This window comes from Netta rufina (assembly GCF_964035555.1).
Source record: "Netta rufina genome assembly, chromosome: 12".
NCBI classification, from domain to species: domain Eukaryota; kingdom Metazoa; phylum Chordata; class Aves; order Anseriformes; family Anatidae; genus Netta; species Netta rufina.
This window is the reverse complement of record NC_140135.1, coordinates 20529826-20546904: the sequence shown is the minus strand read 5'-3', so window position 1 is coordinate 20546904 and position 17079 is coordinate 20529826. Positions and strand designations below refer to the sequence as shown.

General features: G+C 48.6%; 1 protein-coding gene across 1 annotated transcript in view; it reads left to right on the top strand.

Annotated features, from left to right (window-relative positions):
* EDA (ectodysplasin A) overlaps window positions 1–17079 on the top strand; it is a gene marked incomplete at its 5' end in the record, with an annotated part of 70688 nt that overhangs the window by 36372 nt on the left and 17237 nt on the right. Inside the window, one exon of the mRNA XM_084294289.1 lies at window positions 7033–7138. Coding sequence (XP_084150415.1) covers window positions 7033–7138 — 106 coding nt within the window. The remainder of the gene's footprint in view (window positions 1–7032; window positions 7139–17079) is intronic.

The window sequence follows — 17079 nt, the reverse complement described above, 5'->3', positions numbered from 1 at the left end:
AGTTAGCTGTGTTTGAAAAGTAGCAACGAGTTAGTGGTAGAAACATAAATACTCGGTGCGTTACACGTTAAACTAAAGCGGGTTTATGGGATGCGCAGAAGCTGCCTTGATCAGCTGGCCAAAGCCTCTGGACTTGAAATAGCCGGAGAAACCACCGTGAGACAGTGTTTGGGGTATTTGGTGAGGCATTTGGTGTGGTGAAGTAAGGTTTTATGTCACAACCTGGGCAGTTGTTGCAGAGGTTTGATCAGGGTACGGCAGTTCTGGAATTTGCTGTTTGTAGGGGATGGTGAGAAGGTGACCGGCTCGCTCTGGCCCCTTGGGAGGGGAGAAAAGCTTTGGTTTAGGTGATGGGGCTGTGTGTGGGGAGTGGGCTGGCGTTTGGATTCCTTTCATCTAGCCATCTACTGATGGGCAACTGAAAAATTAAAATATTTAATCTAGGTGCCAGTTGCCTTTTGTTCTGGAAGGATACCGGTTCTGGCAGAGCCACCTTTCTTTGAGGGTTTGGTTGTGCAGGGAAGTTTACGAGTTGCGTTAGAGCCGCTAATGAGCATTAATTCCCTGCGCCTGGCAGTTCGTAACAAGGCTCGAACTGATAACTGGCAATCAGACTTCATGTTCTGCGCTGAAAAATACAGTGGCTTTCCTGAGTAATGAAGTTAAAATACCAATAAAAACTTAGGAAAATATGCTCCCTCCTCTTTTATTGTTGTCTAATAACTTTATATTACCACAGTGCCTCGAAGACCCAAGAGCATGACTCACTGGGCTCGTATTTAAAAACCGTGATTGCGCAGCCCTCCTCTGAACGGCTTTTCAACCAACCTAAGGACAGAAATGCTCAGCAGATCGAGAGGAAGCGCCTCAAACCAGCTCCTGAGGTGTGATGGTGACACGGGGATGGCCGTGCCCGTATCCAGCCCAGGGGCAGTGCTCAGTCCCCGTGTCAGCACAAACAGCCCGTGTCGCTTCGGGTGAGCTCAGTAGCATTCCTCGAGCATTTATCCCCTGGGTAGGAAATGGAGATTATAGAATTCCTTTGCCTCGTAGCTTTGGGAGGCAAAAACTTTTAAAGTTCACTGTCGAGTCTAAAAACCTCAGCGAGGATGCTTACGTGCAGATTAGAATGAGGGGGAATTGTGTTTCTCTTTGCCTTTTTTTTTTTTTTTTTTTTTTCTGTCAATTCAAAGCTGATGTTTTGTGCCTCCGGGACCTCGGGCTGCAGTGTGAATAGCTGGCAAGAAGCGCGACCCGGCTGGCATTGGGAGCGAAAGGGAGGAAGGCTGACGGGGAGCGATGAGAGAGATGAAGCAATCGGGGCGAGAAGAGTTATGGGCGAGCTGGAAGGAGGGGATGATACTTGAGCCTTCGCGCAGAAGAAAAGCCAGCGGAGGGATTTAGGAGGACAGCGTGTAGCCCGGCTCAGATCCCCTGGAAAGGAAGGAGCCGAGTAGCTGAGCTGGGCTGAAAGCACGAGGTGTGGAGGAGGCAGATGGGCGACCAGGGCTGTGGCTTTGGGCGCCGTCGCTCGCTGCTCTCCCCACGCTCTGGCTCAGGCTATAGATCGCGTTACAGCAGCTTTGCACCCAGAGCTGTGGCTTGTCTCACCAGCGAGATGTATAAATTTCTGTCGTGTTTTGTCATGTTGAAATGTGGGTTGTTTACTCTTTCACTTCTTGCATTTTTCTAAGAAAAAGGAACGATGACAAAAGCGAGGCTGGAAATATGTTGAATGGCTTTTTCGGCAAAACAAAGCTACCCCCAAAACTTCTTTCTAGCCTGTTTGAACATAAATAATCTACTTAGTATTTTACACCACGTGTTACCACAGGCAAATTTCTGATGTAGGACAATGGGGCTAATATTCAAGTAGCTGTTATTCGAACCACAACCTCCGACTGCTGAACTTCAGAGCGCCAGAAAAACAACAGCATTGCTTGCAAGGAATGTCTCTGAAGAGCTTAGTTTGCTTATTCATCTCCTCACACGAACGATATCCAAAATTACAAATGAATGAGGGAATTTGATTTTAACAGCACCATTAAACAATCATGTAAGAAGACAAATTCATTCTTTCTCAGTAGTGCTTTAAGCTAATGTGCTGTAGGAGAGCATGAGGTTTTTGATTAGATCTAAAGCTGGCTGCTCTCGCTCTCCCGTTATTAATTGGAAGCAAACTTGGTAATGCAGCATGCAGATGAGTCTTTTGTTGGTGTTTTTCAAAGTAATGAATATACTCGGAAACACTTCTCAAGAATGTGCTTCTCTCTGCAGAGCCAACGCAGAGCAGCTCAGTTCTGTAATGCTTTTTTTTTGTTTCCTTTAAAGTGCTCCTCTTGACCCATAACCTCACCTTTCAGCTGCTTTGCAGCCGTGCCACACCACCACCAAAGTTAAATCTCCTCATTTCCAAGCTGTTAGACCATTTGAAACACGTTCCCTTGGTGTCCAGTGGGTCCTCGTTCCCCTGCCAGGTGTTTCAGAGGGCTGTGTATGTCAAGGTGTTTGCAGAGAGGTGCAATTGAGTATGCAAATCTTATCAATTAATTTAGCATCCCAGCATTGCTTTATTATTATTATTATTGCCTGTAATTTGTATATTCAGCCATAACTCCATGGTACATCTGAGTTTCATATCCAGCTTCCTATTTCATGGCTCCTTTACATCTATATACACGATATATTTGTATATATATGTATAAAATAAAGCATCTTCATTCCTACTTGTGCAGAGTGAGGCACGTCCTTCCTTACAAAGCAGGCTCACTTCTCGGTGACTGCAGGCTGCAGTGCCCTGGCAATTCCTATTGTGTTCTCTTGACATTCCAGAGCATTCTTGTTCAGCATTTCCAGAGAGGGTTCTGCATGTCGCTGCAGAGCAAGCCAGTGCTTTTGTGTGCATGTCTTTGTTGTTCTTTATTTTGCTGACAGAAACCAAGGTATCTCTGATTCATTCTGGTAAGGCATGCTTTCGCTATTGTTTCGCAGGTTATTTTGAGGTATGTTTTCCCCCAGGGTTTTTCCTCGCTTCGCTTTTTGACCTTTTAGCATCCTACAAGCGATCTTCTTGATTAAACGTAGCAAGTCCTAATGGGTTTACATGGTGTTTCTCAAATGAGGGTAATTTGAGGACTTCAGATTGACGTGGGGAGGGAAGTGGTGATTGTTCCAGACTTCGAGGTGCCCATGGCATAACTGCATGGGATAAAACAGCATTTCTCCACCCCACTCCCCCAGGAGGGGAGCCCACAGACACGTCCTGGTTGCTCGTCACGTTGGGCAGACACGTGAAGGGTTATTTTCAGCAACATCTGTGTTGTAGCGCTGTCCTAGGGACCATCTTGCTGGAGGTAATTTCTCCTCCTGCATCCGTCCCATCCGCCTGGCTGTGCTGTATTTCGCGAGATGGGTGGCAAACATCTGCGGGCTGTGCTGCGCGAAGCCTCTCGTGCTGTGGACACACACAACAACAGGAGAGTAGACGAGGTTAATTCGTGACAACATGCAACCTCGCCTCCAGAGCGAAAGCTGCAGAGGCCAAGAGCCGTGAGCTGCTCTGGTCATCAGACCTCCGGGGTGGTGAATCGAAAGAGCATCGCTGGCTCCCCGGCGCGGTGCAGCTGCGTGGGGACCAAACCAAATTCCCACCCCTGAGGGCCGTGGGCTGCGGAGCATCCCCAGCTGCAGCCTGAGAGCAGCGAGGTGGGGAGATTTGATGCCATAATTTGCATTACTGACATTGCAGAGGGAGTCCCCAGGACAAACTCCTCCGTTCGTCTCGGTACCGGCAGCCTGAGCATGGAGGACGCGTGGTTGCTCCTCCAAGAAAGTCTGCTTTCACTGGGATTGTTCTCAGACACTGTGTGCTCAGAGCTGGTGTGGTCACAGCCCCTGTCTTAAGCTAGCTCTATTATTTTTCTGAGTAAGTGGTTTATTCGTTTCCCTCACTGTCATTTATCTTTTTGACTTGGCCTGATTAGAAAGACAGAGTTTAATGGTTAGATCTACTTGTAGCCAAGACTAGGTGTCACAGCTGGTTCCCACTGCTCCGTAGGCACCATTTGGGTTTGCGTTGTATTCACTGAATATTTGAATTTATGAGGCTATCTTTTGATTTTTTTATTATATTTTTTTAATCTAAGATTTCACATTGAAAGTAATGCTTATCAGAGCATGCTTGAGCCATGATATTAGAATTTGGTGGTGGAAGGGTATTTTGATGAACTGCACTGGGAAATAAACATATTGTGGCAGTCTCTTGTGTTTCTCCTTCTGAGATTAAAATTAAATGGCTTTGCCCAGGTTATGAAAAGCTTTCTGGTCAAGAAATTTTGCTTCACTGGGAAACAAAACCCTCAGTCAAAATGAAAAACCAAGGTATTTCAGCCATTCTGAGTCCTTATAATTTTTTTTTTTCAGGTGAAACTCTTATCTAGATTGTTCCAAGCATGTTGAAAGCTTTGTTTCTTTAAAGCATGAGAGTGTGGCATATGAGAAGCCTGCTTATACCTGTCAGGAAAAAAAAATAAAATATATATATATATATATAAAAATGGCCCTGCTGCATTTATCAATAATCTTTGTGACAAAACAGAGCTATGGAGATCGAGGGAGCCCCGAAATGTCTGCAGCCCTCCGTGTCCCCTGCTGGGTGTTGAATTAACACAGGTTTAAAGAGCCAGCAGGCTTCAGCAAAGGTTGGTTGGAGCCCTTTGTGCTCCCCAGCCGTGAGGTGATCTCTGCAGGCGCAGCCGGGCGTCGGGCGAGCTCCATTTGATGCTGCAGCATTTCAAAACTCTGGATGTCGTACTGAGGTTGTGTTCACAATAGCAGGGAAATGAAACATGTTTGTTTTGAAACGATTAGTGCTGTGCCATTACAAAACCTCCTTGGGATGAGGGCTGTCATTTGTAGCCTTAGCTCTGCCAGCAGCTGTGCCACTCGCTTGCAGGGTTCCTGGGCGCAGGTCCCCGCGTGCTGCTCTTACCGTGGCAGGGCTTTTATTTCATCGTGCTCTGCAGAGCCCAAACCAGATAGCCAGGGAACCATGGCATTCAAAAGCGGCGCTGATGAATTCGTTGGCCTTTTGACCTGACCTACAAAGTAATTTGTTGCTTCAGTTCGTTTTGCAGCACTTGGGCTCGCTTGGAGCCGCTGGGCTGGGGAGGCGCAGCAGGATTTCTGCCCGTCCCTCGCACAGGAGGCAGATGCCAGCTCTTTCGCTGGGCTGGTGTGTTGTGCCCTGGGCTCTGTGGCTGGATGGGCTTTGCTTTGCTCTCCGTTTTCTCTGCTCTGCTATCAAGCCTCTCTTTTGGGAGCTTTTCACTGGCTGCAGCACCCATGCAAAGAGTTTGCAGCCCCCTGGGTGTCAGCCCGGCTGCCCGAGCAGCCTCTCTGTGCCTCTGCTGGCGGCTGGGGGCCAGATCCTGCCCGTCCCCAAACCTGCCAGCTGTGGAAATAAATAGAAACACGTGCTGCGAAGGCAGGAATTTAAAGTGCAGGAGGTTTTGAGTCAGGGTTTAGGAGCTGTAACACCAGCATTGGCTGCATCCGTGGCTCTGTCGGTGCCAACGTGCTGACCCAGTAAGTTCAGCCAGTTCTCCCCTTTGTCCTCCAGACCCCTTTTGTGTGCTGCTGCCTGGAGGTGACACGTCCACAAACAAGGAGAAAGGAGGAGGGCAATGACAATTTTAAATGGGTTTTACAGTTTTCCTTCAGAAAAGCTAACGCTTGCAGATTTCCACCTGCCGACAGCGCTGCTTTTCCCTCTTCGGCTTTTTCAGACCCAGCTAAGAAACGAGTGGTGCAAGGCACAGCCCGAGCAGGTGGCTTTGCTGAGCCCACCTCCTGCCGGGGCAGGATCCGGCCCCTCCTGCAGCCCTCAGCAGCTCGCAGGCGGTGTGCGAGCAAAGGGGAGGAACAGGGCTGGGTGCACATCGGGAGCAGAGAGGCCTTTAATGATCGTAGCGGGGACTTTTATGACCTGCAGCTTCACAAGCCACTCTTTTAACTGGTAGTCCATGAAAGGAGTTTATTCTCCTCTGCTATTTAAAGGATGCTTTTGATGCCGTGGTTTTGTTCTCGGGGCAGTGTCAGGGTTGATAACCTTTGGAGCTGCTTTTTGAAGCCTGTTCATTCTTCCCTGAGGTGGGCGTGCATGCATTTGGTGCGGGTAGGTGTTTGTGAATCAAATACCCGCCATCAAGTTTATTCAGCACAAAAAAAAAAAAAAGAAAACCCCATCCTGGTGAAGCTGCCCAGGTTCCTGGCGGGTGCAGCACCAGGCAGAACGGGAGCATTTGGCTCCTCCTGCCTTCATCTGGTGTGAAATCTCTGATTTTATGGAGTGGAAATACCTGGGGAAGTGCCCCGGGCAACGAGCTGCCTCGTAGCTGGGAGGGCTGGGGAGGCTTCTGAGCCGAAACCCAAGTTTCGGGGTTGGGATGTGTGTTTAATAACTGTCAAAGAGTTTTTAATGCAGCGACTATTTTTCATGAATAGAAGGTCGCTACATAAAATTTTTGCCTCTTGGCAAAAACCGTGTTATAAAGATGTACTTGCTCTAGGTTTAAAGTGTTAATTATGTGGTATACTGAATTGGATTTAAAGGTCCCTGAAGACCTTTGAATCTCAGTAGCTAATGAGGCTTACAGAAGAGGGCTTGAGAGAGAAAAACTTACTGGCAGTGAGTAATACTGGTGAAAGAGCTCCAGGATTGAGCAAGTTTTACAGAGGATAATTAGCAAGGATTGCATCAGCGTTTGGGGCTTGTGCTGATCTCCAGCTCCATCTTCCATGATCTGCATGTCAGTGGCAGCCGGCTGCGGGCACCAAGGTGGTTTTCGTTGGGTTACCAAACCAGAGGGTGATAGAAATGACCTTTCTGGTGCAGCTCAACCACCCAGTTGGGATGGGCCAGGCGTCCGTACGCGGCTGCCACGCGTCCATCCTGCTGCTGCTGGGCTTGGCAGAGCCTGGCCTTCGGGCCGTCCACTGCCACGATGCTTAACCGTGTCCTTGTTCTTCCAGCTGGCCTTGCTGAACTTCTTTCACCCTGAGGAAAAGCTGCACGTTGGAGAGGAAGGGAGACGTGTCCGGCGGAATAAAAGGAGTAAAGGCAGCGAGGGGCCCGATGGTGAGTGTCACTTTGTTCCTTGCTGCTGTGCCTGGCACTTTCGCACTCGTAATCAGGAGGCTGACCTTTTTTTTCTGATCGTGGTTATGTGCAGAGTTCCGTATGTAGGGGGAGAAAAAAAAAATGTGTCATCTGTGGCTTATAATTGTCTCTATATAATTTTGATTGCCTTCAAGATTATTAGTTCCAGCAGTCCTTTTTTCTACAACTGGAGCTCCAGTGAGCTTGCACAAATCAGTGCTACTCAGTACTCTTGTCGTTAGCTCTTCTTCTCCAATAGTGAGGCTCTGTGCTCATTCAAGCTAATAATTTGTACTTGTACACCTGTATTTGTTGCTCTATTCAGCTGTTTTAGATGAATACAACCAGACCTTCTGGTTGGGTTTGGAGGTGGTATCTGAGGGTGCCTCCTCTGCAAGGACCATCCCGTCACCTGCTCCTTGATGGGATGAGATATTTTTTTGTTGTTGCTTTGTGTTTTTTTTTTTTAAGTGCTTTAATCCTCAATCTGGAAGGCTCTGGGAGGTGGAGCCCATTCCTGCTGTCGCCCATTCCTGCACTCGACCACATCTTTCAGCAGAAATGCTGCTACTGCTGCTACCCTTACCCTAGCATCAGGAGCTGGTATGTGAAACAGGACAGAAATCGGAGTAAGAGGTGCGTTAGGGCAGATTTAGAACAACCACGGTTTACCGACAGCCGGCCCAGCAGCCAGACCACGTTGCCCCCGTCAGACGGGGTCTGCTGAGCAGCAGCAGAAACGTGTGTGCGCCGCTCGGCTCTGCCTTGGCACTGGCTGACAGCGAGCAGCGAGGCTGCCTCGCGTGAAGTAGAGCAAGAAGTAATTAAGGAGTGGTCTGTGCGTGGCTCGGTGCCTGCTAAGCTTGTCAAGTCCTGACGGCGTTTATAAACTTCTCAGCCCGCGTTAGTTTTCCCCCCCTCGGCTTCCAGGCTCGGTGAGCTCCCCATCCTCCCCTCGCAGTTTCGCAGTGGCAAACGCTCTGCGGTGGCTCCGCTCCAAGAAATAGCTTCATGAAACTCCCAGGATTCCTCCTCCCCGAAACGCTGACAAGTATGATGCATTTGGTACAGACTCACTGAGTGATTCCAGCTCGGTGTGGTCCAGCATCCTCAGCGTCGGTGTCGGCCTGATGCTCAGATGGCTCGGGGAGGATCCGGAGCCTTTTGCAGCGACTCCTCGAAATCCATTCCAGCGTCTTCGCGAGGCGCTTGTGCGAGTAGCAAGTTTCCACTCGATGGGAACCGTGTAAATTCAGTGCTGCCGGCAGATGTCTGGTGGAATTAGCCTCGTCCGTTAGGCTGGCTGAGCACCGGCTTCGTACTGACAGATGTGCAGAGAGTCGTGGTGCTGTGAGAAGGAGCTGCTGAAAGCCGGTGGACCAACGGGGGCTTTTCTCCTCCGTGCTGTGCCTAAGTGAAAGCGTGCGCTGCCTTTGTGACACCTCGGCAGCCTCCGTGCCTGTCCCACATCCACTCCATGTTCCCTGAACGCACCAGGGCTGAATCATTCCAGCAATCTAGCACGGTTCCACCAATTATTATTATTATTTTTTTTTTATAAGTTGTTTTTTGACCGTGAAAGGTAATGGGGATGGGCAGAAGTGCCCCGGTGACAGGTTGTTCTCCTGCTGACAAGAGCAGGATGGGCTGTGCTGGCAGGCGGCTGCTCAGTGTTTGGCCATCTCGGTTTTATGAGGGAGGGAGGCATTTAACAAGTGTAAGCTGTCAGGGTAGGGATTGTTCTTGTAACAACCATAAAATCAGTAAACAAACAACAGAGCTTTCTTCCCTGTGTGACTCCTGGGGTTTGTTTTAGGTTTGCGTGCAGGAATCTGTTTTTCAGAGAAGGCAAATGAATCCTTAATACACACACGCACAAATAAATGATTGTTACGGTATTGATAACGCCGCTTGCTTCATGAGTTTTACAAAGGAAAAGCTGATCAGATCTTTGATCTCCAAAGAGCCTCCCGAAGATAAAAGTGGATGCACTGTAACTTCCCAGAAGGAAGGAGATGTGCTTTCCACTTGAGGCCTCGCTAATATTTGTCTGGAATTAATTTTACCAACTTTCAAGTCCCTTCACACATGCAGCGAAAGGCTGGGGCGATGCGACGTGTGAGAAGCCGTGGCTGCAGGGAGGCTGCGAGGCCTCGCTGGGTGCCTGCTGGGGTCCTCACCAGCTTTTCCCAACAAAGCGATGGGCTGGATGGTGTGTAGATGTCAACGATACTCTGGGTCTTTTCCTAAAAGCTCGGGTTCTTTTAGGAAAAGGAGCTTGGGCAGCGAAAAGGGCGTTTTGAGGAGGGCTCAGACGGGTCCCATCCCCTTCCCCAGGGTGGGAGGTTGGGGGCCGCCGGCGGTGAGCCCGGTGTGCCGCCTCTGTGCTGCTTTCTGAAAAAGCCCACAAAAAGCTGTGTGCAGCAGGGCAAGGCCATCAATCACGCCCCGCCACTGACAAACACGGCTTGAGTGCTCCGAGGGCTCCTCCTCGGCGGACTGCTCACTTGTCATGTTTTACGAGCGTGTTTGCTTAATTTTTTGTTTGCGCCCCTCCGTGCGCGGTGCCCTGGAACCGCCTGAACAAAGCCGGGGTCGTGTCCTGGGAGGAGCAGGAGGCTCCTCGTGCCTGGCCCCATGGCTCGCCCCGCTCCTGCTCGCCCTTTGCCGGCTGCCAGCCGTGCCGTGCCGCGCCGTGCCGCGCCGTGTCGCTTCGCCAGGGGCCAGCGGCATTAACGGGAGGCTGGTGCCTGCCCCAGCCCCGAGGAGCGCAGATCGTGTTTCAAGCCAGCTTCCTCTACATGCCTCCAAAACCAACGTTTGCACAGCTTTTAAAGCTGCTCCAATTCCTTTCGACTTCTCAAGGCGCGGGGTTAGCCTCTTTACGGCTCCAGTTTATGGCGCTCCGCGTTACCGGCTCCACCTGCCGCTTAATTTGCCCTAGTTCACTAAAACTTGACCCTCTCCGATGTCTCTCTCTCATTTTCCTCTTTGTGCCCTCCTTCCTTTTTGTCTCGGTGTATTTATGCTGCTGTGGAACCGCTGTAGCTCCCAGATTAACAAATCATTCTGGAGCTGGTAATTAGCAACAGTTGTGCTAAAAGGAACCATCAAGAATGTTAAATTAGTCCACTTTTAAATAAACTGTGTATGAAATGTTAGATCTCTATTCCCAGAGCAACAGTAAAAATGCTGCTGGCTCTTTGCTAACAAAGCCAAAATATGGGAGTAGCATGGTTGTAACTACAGAGACAATTCCGTGCTCTTGAGGTTATAAATAATGACAGAACATTTACAAAGCAGATGTCAATAGGACTCTTTAAAAAACATTGTTTTAAAAAAACTAGTTTCTTTTTCTCCTACTTTCATCTCTGTTCCCAGTTAGATCCCTGCAGTGCCGCTTTCCTGGTTTGTTTGGTTTTTGCTTCTCGGTTTGGGGTTGGTTTTTTTGTTTTTTGTTTTTTTTTTTTTTTCTCCCTTCCTAGGTTTTTTCATATTGAGCTTGGTGAGAAACATAAATGATTGTTATCCATTCTTTGATTTGGAGTATGGCAGCTGGAAAGAGGCTGAGCAGATGGCTGTCCTTAAGCTGACAACAATTTGGTTCCTACTACTTTGGCAGTCCTTACTGCTGAGGAAAGTCCTTGATGAGAACTCACTGCTTTTAGCGCTGTGAATGGTTTCTGCTGAACCAAAAATTCGGTTCCTTTCACCGGGATGGCAGCAGCTCGAGAAGAGCCCTGCTTTTACCTGGTGCTGGGGGAACAGCGCGCTGGGGCTCCCCTGGGTGCCGGCGGGGTTTTGGCTGCAGGTAGCTGGCCCCGAGCCCCCCACCCCATAGGGACAGGCACCTGCGGCTGCCCCCGTCCCCACGTCCCCTCCTGTGGGGTCGCGCTGGCGGTGCAGCCGGGTTTTTTTTTTGTACGGATCACAATAGCGACCTTTCCTGCTCGCTTCCTCTGCTTTGGAAAGGGAAGATACATCCCTCCGACTCCAGAGCCCAGAACAATCGGTTCCTTTGTGTCGGCCCCGTGCAATTCCCCAAAGTCCAGGAATTCTCAGAAACGCAGATGTATTAAGGGCGATAGAGCCTTATTGTGCTCAGAAACCATGGTGATGAGCACTCAATAAATAAAGAACATTTCCTGGATACTGGAGCGGAGGAGACAGTCCCAAGGAAAGGCTCACCAGAAAATACTCACTCTTCTCTGATTTTTCCTCCCCAGAATTTCTCTCTGATTTCCCCCAAAATGGCAGAAGGGAGGAATTAAGATATGTTGCAATAGATTTTTCATTCTTTGTGTACAAGGACCATGACATCACTGCCAGTATTTTTTGTGACTGTGGCTAAAACTAAGACCCCAGCTCATTTACAGATCCTTACCTACGTGGTACACCGAGGTTTATTATAATAAGGTGGGCTGTTTGTCTAAGGTCCCTTATCTTGGGCACTTTCCGTCCATGAAGACACATTGATAAAAACGTAGGAAACTAATTTTAGACCCTGGTCTTGTGTCTGTGCTTGTTTCTAACCGCTGTTTCCACAGAGACGGATCCAGAGAAGCTTAACAACTGTCTGAAAAATCAGAATGAGTTCAGGTCACGGTTTTCAGCTCTCTTACTTAACGCTAGTGGCAGATTAATACCAAGTCATTTCTGGAAACAAGTGACAATAAAGGGGAAAAATACATTCCAGGGGGTCTTCTTGCTCCAGGTGTAACTTGTAAAAGAGTGTATTTTTAGGCAGCTGAAATGTTTTCAGCTTATCCTTGGCTCAAACCACTCCAAATTAATTTCTTTAATCCTGAAATCACTTTGAAGCCAAATTCGCTGCAGTGTCTGTTCACAGTCTTTGCTGAAGCCCGGCTTGGGACACCGTAGGGAGTCATTTTCCATGCAGAAGCATGATGTGGTGTGGATGCAGACGGAGTCCGGATTTCTTCTTGAACTCTGCTGGTACGCAGCTACCCCAGGAGCCTTCCCTTCCACTTCTGACCTGGCTTGTTGCAGAAGCCCTGCTTCCGTACTCTTAATATTCCTAACGATGGGATGGGGTTGATTAGTTCCATTCACAGAGCTTCCTTGGGGTGTGTTTGTCCTTCTGGCACCTTCCCATTTGTCTCCTGTCCGCTTTGGATGAGGTGAGTGGACCGCCAGGGAAAGGTGTGGGGATGCTGAGGATGCTTGGAAGGCTCGAGAAGGAATCCCCTGGTCAGAACTCCACCCAGATTGCGTTTTCAGATCCTTGTGCTAATTGAGCCTTGTCCTGATGGATCCTTAGTGCCTGACCCAATGTTGTGTGCTGCTGCAGCAGGCTTTGCTGAAACTCGACCTAAACTTTTCAACTTCTTTTAAAACTCCATGCTGAGCAGGGTCCAACATCATTAGAAGTGACTGGGGATTCCATCTGAATTCCACTTGTGGAACCGGGCCTTCTCTTAATGCCTCCGGTCAGATGCTGACTTTTTCAGAATCTCAGTTTCTCCTGTTACAAAACATGGTGCGGGCTAATGAGACGAGAACAGATGTCACAGCAAGGCAGGAATGCGATCGCATCTGAGCTGTGCGCATCTGGACCATGGATGCCCTGTACCAGGCATTATAAATGCTCGACGAGACTGGTAGGTGGTGATTTCTTTCCCACAGTACGAGAGAGGCTCCATTGTCTGTCTTACTGAAGTATTTGCAGCTGAGCTTTGATTTCTGTGCATAAACCGGCTCGCTGGCCACATCCACAAGTACTTTGCAGGCAGACACAAGTTTGCTCAGCACATGCTCCGAGTGCATCTGGTCGCCGATCAGCTCTGACACAAAAGCTGGGGGACTGGTGCCGAGTCGGGGCATGCAGACCTTCCCAAACGGCCAGGGCTTGGGGTTCAGGCTCAGCGTCCTGCTGCAGCAATTCCAGGGTATCTGCCTTGGGCAGATCCTGGGCAGAATAACCCTATTTTCTGTCCGTGGCAGCAAGGGCGTGACCGAATGGCCAAACCCAGAGCTGCTGCTCTGGTGACGGGAATTGTGAAGTTGTCTTCAGTTGTGGCCTGTCTGGGCGCTCAATAAAACTCCGCTCAGTTAGAGTAGACCAGATACATTAACCATAAAAAAAAAAGAAAAGTGCTGTTGCACAAAGCTAAAGAACACCACCACCGAGAAGCTCTTTGGGGAAAAAGTTGCGAATGAGGCACGATAATTCCCTGTTTTCATTAGGGCTTTGTTAGCCATGATGTATAGCAACATTGTTGGACTCATAACCGATCTCGTTAACACGAGCAGGATTCGGTTAAGTACGTTAATCTGTTTGCAGTGATGTGAATGGGTAAACTCGAGGGTTGGCAGAGCCAAGAGCAGCTCCCAGTGTCACAGCGGCTGCAAGGACGAGGCCACGCAAAAGGCACAGGCTTCCCAGAGAGCAGTCTCTGTCCCTTGGATTTCTTTAAGGCTGCTTTTCAGATTCATCGGCTCCAAGTGCACGTTTGTCTTTAGATATAGGTCCCATGCTATTCGGCGTAATTAAACCATCAGATTGCAGGCAGCTGTTCACTGCTGCAGAGGTTTGCAATCCAATTAGCCAGAATTACATGCAGCAGGAAGAAAAACATGTCAGCCTGTGCAGAGATGAGATAGCTGAGTAGATTTCCTCACACCTGCCCTTGATTCCTTGTGGATGGCTGTAGCGGGGAGGCATGCGTTTAAAATCTCCAGCAAACAATTTCGGAGAGTCTTTAATACGCTCGGTTAAAACCTTGCTGCAGCGCCACTTGGGAATCATTTCTACTGGAATTCATGACATATGTTAGTTGTTTATCTTAGTGGGATATGACTTAAAATGTCAGAGTGTTTTGTGTTAAGCAACAACCGAATAAAACAAACAAAATAAAAACACAGCTGTAATACTACGCTTTAAATTGTTGAATTCAAATATGCGGTATTGATAAAGTAAGCAATAGGGTGCAGCGCTGTATAGAAAAATAAGCCTTGTGGGTCCAGCCAGCAAGACAAGAAAAAGCCTTTAGATACTTGAAATAGAAATAGTAATGCTGTTTGTCAGCTCTGCTGTAAAGATCCAGCTTTTGGAATCCAACCTAAGTGCCTGAAGGAAAACAAAAGGCACATCATATTCTTCTTCCATAGCCAGTGAGAGTGCGGAAAATGAAATATGATGGCCACAGGTTCTGGTGTGAACCCCAGGAACTTGGCTGGGACTGATTATGTGGGAACGGAGCTAAGAAGGGTGGAGATTTATGTTTGATTGTTTTTTTCTTTTTGGGTTGTTTTTTTTTTTTTTTTTTTTTTTTTTGAAAAGTCAGTGCAATGTTACTTTGCCAGCAACAGTGGCTCTGGAGTTAATTGGGAGCAGGATTTTGTCTTTGTTCATGAACACATTTGCGCTGCAATGTGCTTGCACCTAGTCAGTGGAGACTGGATTTAAAGAAAAAAAAGGCAACTCTTCATGTTACCAGGAGGCTGTCCTGAGGTCTTGCCTCATCTAAGTAATACATACACACATGCAAGGGTAGAGCCCAGTGCCACCTCAGCTCTTGCCAGCCATCTCTGGGGCCTCTCTTGCCTCAGATCGAAGATTGAGGGATTTCGTTTCAGTTTGCTGAAATTTTTCATTTTTTCAAGCACAATAATGAACACGAGAACCTTCAGTGTAATGAAACATTTGGCTTTCAGCTATTCTTGTGGCGTGGTTTCAAGGGCTATCTCAAACTCTTCAGTGGTTCACCATGGCCAGAAGAGGGAGGACGGAGCCCGGTGCTGCCCATGGAGCTGTCGTGCGTCAGCCTGTGCCTGTCCCCCTGGAGCAGCATCACAGGCTGTGCCCCAAGCCTGGCTGGGTGGGATAGAGGAAATAAATCAGCTAATAAATCAGCTGGTTGTTCTTCACCAGGTAAAGCAATTAAAGCTGCTGCTGCAGTGAGTAAGGATGCCGGAGTTTTGCTGCTTAGTGGTGAGGAGTGGTTGTCAGCAGAGCTGAGGACATGGAGAACATGGGATGGAGCAGACCCCAGGAGGTCACCAGGTCCCCTCAATGCATGAGCACAATTACATTCATCCTAATCCTTTTCCCCCATCCAACTGGTGCAGAAAGTGTCAACAGGGTGCTGCTCAACAGGGTGCCTTTACCTGGGCAAGTGAAACAGGTTTTTGCCTGATGCTCTCCTAGGTCTGTCCCTTGTGCTCCCACTTCAGATAGACCATCTTGAACTGCTGTAACTAAAGATTTTTCTCCCTTTAATATGATTAAAGACCGATATAAATTACACCACAACTGCCTGGCTTTATTAGCCAGTATCTCTGTATTTCTGCATTAACTGTCCTCACATTCCTTATGAACTTGACCGAGTTATTCCCCATTGTGAAGAGCCCTGTTTCTTAATCATCAAACCAGGCAGAAATCTCTCTGAAGTATTGGCAGGAGAAAAAAACAATGGCAGCAACAACAAAAAACCTGTTACGTGATGAGATGTCTCATAGTCTGAAGCTGTCTGAGGCAGAGGGATTGTGGCTCTCTGGCATCTAGTGTCGCTCCAGGGACTCGAGAGACAGGGCTGGAATGAGCTGTGCCTTCTCCATTTGTTTTCAGCCCGATAGGCTTGCGTTGGGGTCTGGTGCAGGGGATCAGAGGGATGGGGAGGGAGCAGGCTGCTGATCCATGGAGCTCCTGGAGCAGAATCTGATCATCTGGATAGCACATGGACGTAGGCTTGTCCTTTGACAGATTGCTCGGAGGAGAAGAGCAGTGAGGTAGCAGAAAGCCTTTCTCATACCTCATTTACCACAAGAGAAATGATCTTCAGCCTTTGGTGTTGGTGCACAAGCTCTTCTCAGACCCTTCTGGCCAAGCAGCAGAGTCCCAGAAGTGTCGGGGGAGACCTCCGTGTGGGATACTTCCCCTGGAGACATATGGAGACATGGGAAAAGTCCTTAAAGGAGATGAAGAATAGCCTTAAAAGTGCATGTAGCCAAGGGAGTGCCTCAGAAGAGCACAAAGAGCTGCAAAATCCCCATGATCTCCCAGGCTTGAGGAAACTGGTTTGAGCATTGGGCACTTAAGTTCAGCGCCAGGGTGGGGTATCAGAAACCATGGCAGCTCTGAGTTGGTGCCGAGCCAGCCTTGGGCACTTGGCAGCCCACAACTGCAGAACAAGACAGGGTGCTGCTGTCTTTTAAGCTAAGATTCCTGAAATTCGGGGCTTAATGTTCTAACGCGCGCAGTTAAAGGCGGTGAAGGTGGAGTGGCGGCCGTTAGATGAAGGACGCTGTCCTGTGGGGGGCCATCGTGGAGTGTCTCAAAGAAGTAACGAGGAAAAGACAATGAAGGGTGACTGTGTCCATGCATGAATTTTGAAGAGTTCAAAACAAAATTGGAACAAAAGCAGAGAGAGAGGCAACAATGGTGGTTGAGAATAACTGCATGGCCCAGGGCTCTGCCTTACATGCTTATACATCAAACGGCACAGTTTCATCCTTTTATTCTCCCTCCACTTTGTACAATAAGCTCCCCTCTCAGTTGTGCAGCATGCTCAGTGTATTTGGATTTATTGAAATCAGTGCTGGCCTCGTACCTGCGACATCCCATCCCTAGCTGGGATTCAGCCGCTCTGCCTGTGGCTGCTGACAGCATCTTTCCTGCACACTTAGCAGGAGCCCGCCCTTCCTCATCCCACCCCCCCAAAAAGCACTCTGCCAAGGCATACCAGACACTCGGAGTAGCACATGATGTGTTTTACTTCTGGGACGTTTTCCTAGATCTATAATTCATCGTATTTTCTGGAGTAATCATATCAATAGGAGCTGCTCCTCAAGATCTGCTGCCTTGTTCTCTGGAATTGGTGAAGAAGCACTTTCTTTTTAGGAGAAGGGAAAAATTCATCTTGTTTCAGTATTTGTATCACCGACTGATATTTCAGTAG